This window comes from Macrobrachium rosenbergii, chromosome 41 (genome assembly GCF_040412425.1).
Source record: "Macrobrachium rosenbergii isolate ZJJX-2024 chromosome 41, ASM4041242v1, whole genome shotgun sequence".
Lineage (NCBI taxonomy): Eukaryota > Metazoa > Arthropoda > Malacostraca > Decapoda > Palaemonidae > Macrobrachium > Macrobrachium rosenbergii.
Window position 1 is genome coordinate 9,582,881 of NC_089781.1, and position 5,000 is coordinate 9,587,880.

At 40.7% G+C, this 5,000-nt stretch overlaps 2 protein-coding genes across 2 annotated transcripts in view; one reads left to right on the plus strand and one right to left on the minus strand.

Moving 5' to 3' along the window:
• The window catches only part of Fbxo42 (F-box protein 42), a 224,233-nt gene that overhangs the window by 150,502 nt on the left and 68,731 nt on the right, over nucleotides 1-5,000 (minus strand). The window lies entirely within an intron of this gene.
• The window catches only part of LOC136826434 (mediator of RNA polymerase II transcription subunit 15-like), an 18,027-nt gene that overhangs the window by 12,936 nt on the left and 91 nt on the right, over nucleotides 1-5,000 (plus strand). The window contains exons 2-3 of the mRNA XM_067083655.1: nucleotides 2,287-3,477; nucleotides 4,582-5,000. The exon at nucleotides 4,582-5,000 is cut by the window's right edge and continues 91 nt beyond it. Of these exons, the coding sequence (XP_066939756.1) occupies nucleotides 2,287-3,477; nucleotides 4,582-5,000 (1,610 nt within the window). The remainder of the gene's footprint in view (nucleotides 1-2,286; nucleotides 3,478-4,581) is intronic.

The window sequence follows — 5,000 nt, forward strand, 5'->3', positions numbered from 1 at the left end:
CATGGTTATATCAATAACTAATACTGACGAGTGATTGAAGTAAAAAGAGGCAATTAAAGAAAATTGAACCACGACCAATATCACATTAATTTTCTCTCAGTAATGACTAATTTCGTTCGTCACGTTTCGACAGAAAGACAACTCGTACCACTGCCAGCAAGCTGCAAGTCAGAGAACATTACGAAAGAAAAAGACAGGAGAGAGAGAGAGAGCAAAACAAAAATAGAGAACGATTGGTCTTGATTTTTATCTCAACCGTGAGCGTTCACCCATGAAGTTAAGAGGGAATTACCGAGAGTCTCTATTAACCTCCGTAACTTGATAATAGACGATTTGCTAAATGCTGAAACTAACGTTTCCCGATGAAGCGATTGTTCGAACAGAGATAATGTCTCCTACCGATACTCCACCAAACCCTTTTTTTTTTCTTTGTTAATGCAGCAAAAAAAAAAAAAAATAGTATCGTTCACAAAGTTTCCTATATCTACTGGCATGATAGCATTAACGCCATACAGTGTTGCTTGCAACATTGCCTTATTGCAAGCAAATAGCAGTATATTGCAGTTTGGCAGACATATTCTTCAACTGACGTCCAATGGACGGCATTTTATCCAATCTACCACTTCTGGAACATCGCTGACCAGCTTGCAAGTGCGCAGCCTCCCGAGAACTTACCTTACATATAAAATTGCTCTAAGCGAAGGTTTCTTTCCTCAGCAACGGTAATTATGATTAAGACCATCACCTGAGAAGTCCTGTTTGCTCATCTATCGCAAGTTATATTTCACTAGAGAATTTCCTTTACCACCTCTAGTGCATAAGCCTTTGCAATTAAAGGGTAATGCTCGTTTTGCAGCGTCAGCATCGAAAATCTGTTGAGGGGCCACGATGTCACAGGGCCAAGTACCGGAGGTCGCTGGTTAATTCTAACTTGCAAAATGGGAGCTATCTACTTCCCTTGCAGTGATATGAGTGGTGACAATCATAAGTTTTAGAGGAACACCACTGACTTAACATTTCTTACTCTCCTCAGTAACTATTTATGGATGTCTAGTTTCAGCTGTTGTCCACTTTTTACCCTTATTTTTTATTTTTTAATCTGTATATTATTTTCTGTTAAATTTAAGGAGCTTACCTAGTAAGCTAATAAGCCTTTGACTTGTTTTATGGGCTCATGTTGAATAATAATAGTAATATTTTCAACAGGCCCATTCTTGCACTTGTGAGATTGATCCTTACTCGAACACTGCACTAAGGATTTTATAATTCCTCTCAAAAGTAGGTCTAGGTGATTCGTCTGCCCATACACATAAACGCCTGGATTTCTGTTTCATCATTTGCACCCCGAAACATTTCCTTACAGGCTAAAATGAAAGAAAACTAGCACTGACGTAACATACTAAGTGTTGTTTTATCAAAAGCTTTCAATAAGCCATAAAGAAAATCAATAATGTTTATAATTGATAGAATTATCAATGTGAGTCCCACGCTGACAGTTCCAAAGGCAAAAACAAACACGGAATACCTCAGGAATTCTTTCTTAAAACTAAAGAGTTTCTTTGCTTCTTCACAAAAGCACCTCCATTGATCAGAAAATGCATCTCAGACGCTAACAATATAAACCGGCTAATAGAAGAAGAAGAAGAAGGAGGAGGAATAAAAGAAAGCTCAGGATTTGGGGGGAAGAGGAATGAAAATAAAAAAAAGAGCTCAGGATCTGGAGAAAGAGACGACGAGGGGAAAGAATCCTATCGAGTCACCACGAATTTCCTCTGAGTGGGATAAGTCTCGTCACAATGGAACGGACATTGAGGACCTGTCATCAGGAAGAGATTGCTGGTTAGGAAAAATGATTAATTCCTCTGTTGACGGAAGATGGTTTTCTCTTGGTGTGATATTTATATTTCCTTTTTTGCGTAAATGATTTTATCACACACACCCACCCACACTCACACGAACGCGCGCGCATGCGCGCACACACACATACATATGTATGCGTGTGTGTGTTAGTGTGTATGTGTGTGTGCATGTGTGGGTATGATGTGTATTATGAATGTATGTTTGTGTGCACATGCCGCCTGTGACTGTTTCACTCCAAATTTGTTATATCCAGTAGAGGCTACAAGAGAAAGTTATTATTTTTTTCTTTTAGGAATTAATAGATTTGTTGCCAGTTACTATTTATGAAAACGAAAAGATACTAAATGCTCTTTTGCAGACTTTTTTTTTTGTGAGGAACCGAGGTTGAAATTACGACTAATTTTTATCTAATCTTTTGTATTTCAGCTTTGCCTTTTGGCGGCAGAGGTGAGGCCAGAATTGGCTTCATCTGAAAAATCTGCTGAAGCAGATTTACCGGAAGACAAAGTGGTATCTGCTGAATCAGAGGACGGCAGAACCAAAAGGCAAAACTTCGGGAGTTTTGGAGGGCAATCTTCTCAGCAATTCTCCTTCAACAGAGGGCCTTTCACCATAAACCGAGGGTCTCAGTTTATCTCCAGAGGGCAACCAGCATTTGGAGGGCAGAGTTTCCAGCGTCAGTCACCAAGATTGATCACCAGCCCCGCCCCATTTCAGAGGCAAAATACTCCCTTACTCTTGAACAATGATCCTCTGGGTCTTTTTCAAAGAAATCCACGATTCCAGTCCTCACAGGCTTTGTCCACTCCGCAGCAGATAATAGACTTCCAAAGGCAGCAACAAAGACAAGCTCTAGCAGGTATCAGGGGTAACAATCAAGGATTTGTCTCCTCTCGGCCTAATTTTAACTCACAGAGTTTCTCAGCGTTCCCAAATCCAGCTTTCCAGCAGAGAACCCGCCAACCGTTCCGTCCTTCAGTACAATTATCTCCACAGCAACCACAGGCTAATGTATTCCAACCAACTCAGTTGCGTCAGTTTAATGCCCAGCCATTCCAATCACAAGGAATTAATTCTATTCAGCAGCCTCAGGCTCTACAACAGCAACAGCTTCTTCAGCAACAACAATTGCAACAGCAACAGCTGCAAAGACAACAGCAGTTACAGCAATTACTGCAAAGGCAACAGGCTCTTAATCAACTGCGTCAACAACAGCTACTGCAACAACAGCTGCAACAAGAGCAATTAAGGCAGCAAGCACTTCAGAGACAGCCATCAACAGCAAGAACAAGACAGCAACCCAACACTCAAGTGTCCTTTGGACCACAAGCCACAGCTCAAGCCTCGTTTGGAGCGCCTTTGCAGTCTGCGCGTCCACCTGTAAGACCTGCAACATTTGGAAGGCCTACAGCCAATGTCCAGCAATCTTTTAGTTCGCAACCGGTTTCCTTCAACAGCCAGTCTTCCTTTGGTGTTCCTTTACAGTCTATTCCCACCCAGCCACCACAACCAGCACCGATTGTAAGACCAAGTGGTCCGGCATCTTTCGGAGTGCAACAAAGACCTAACGTTGGAGTTCTTTTGTCACAAACAAGACCGCAAACCTCTGCGCCTCAGGTAAGCAATGGACGTTTCCAAGTTTATCGACAAAGTGTAAAGGGCAGATTGTTAGTTTTGAATGAATACGTTGGGGACACAATTCACATATCTAGGCAGAATGAATCTGTTACAGTTTTCACATGTTGCGTTGAAACTCATTTTCATCGATGTGCATATAGGGCACATCATTAATAAGATCTTGAAACTGAACATTAACTAGTGTTAAAACTTTTCTTATACATGATAAAATAAGAACATAATATCAGCAAGAGCTTTAACATGCAATCATTATTTATATATTTTCTATTCTAATATGAGTACAAGTTAAATTTTTCTCTATTTGTCCTGTGCCAAAGTAGCTGGCACCCAAGTGTAGGTATGATGATGCTGCCTTCAGTCTACAAGATGAATCAAAGCATACCCTTAAAGAAACAGAAATGAACCTGAAAACTACACTTAATTTGGAAGAGAAGCAGAAGATAACTGAATAACTATAACCCTTCACTGTATTTCCTAGATTTTCTCGGGTCTTACAAGTTTTATGATAAAAACAAATTCGTTTGAAGTGGTTACCCAAGATAATCTGATTATCCATTAACAAAAATTATTAACATTATCGACGTTTCTTACGTAAATTCAATTATGCCTGTTTGCAAGAGGGAAAAAAGAAGCAGTCATACATTACTTCAATTTGAACATGTACCAAAGTCAATGGTAGTTAGCACTTTAAAATTATACCATTATATGGACAGTGTTTAGGCTTTCTTGTGCAACCTCTCAAGTTAGGTTAGCCATCTAGGCTATACCACTTTGACTACATTAAATGACCTCACGCAGTCAACAGCACTTCCAAATATTTTAAATTAATGAACAATCTTTTCACCAGAAGGGACAGAATTATCATAATTACTGTAGTGGGCAAGAATGGAAGCTGCAGTTGATAACCCCATGTAATTTCTCAAGAAAAGTCCCACAAAAAGAATTTATTTCTTCTGCAATCCTTTCCTTATTATTATTATTAGTATACGTTATTATTTTAATGAAACGCAGTGGAGGCTTTTTTTCAATAACATCTTTTCTGTAAGTATTATTATCACTATTGATCTATTGATCTTTTTGCAGTTCCAGGCTCAGAACTTGGCGTTGTCACAGTTCGGCCCACAACGAGGTGGCCTGGCATTCTTAGCAGACGATGACCTCACGATAGAAGACTTCCGCGACGACAGAACCGATGAGATTCTGGATTCCAGGGAGCTGCTCCTCGGCGGGGGAAGACGACCATTAGGCCTAGGTGTTAACACAGCAAGCTTTTCGCAGTCCTTCTCGCAGAATCGTGGCCGGGGCGGCTTCGGCAGGACCCAGTCCGGTTTCCAAATACGGCCGGACATCACGCGAGAGGACTTTACTCTAGAAGTAAATTCTAGGGAATTTTTCGGCGGGAATAACCCCATCACCACGGGGGGATTTCAGCCTAGTTTTGGCGCGCGCATTCCGAGAGTGACTCTCGAAGACTTTACGCGAGAAAACTTTACAAAAGAGGA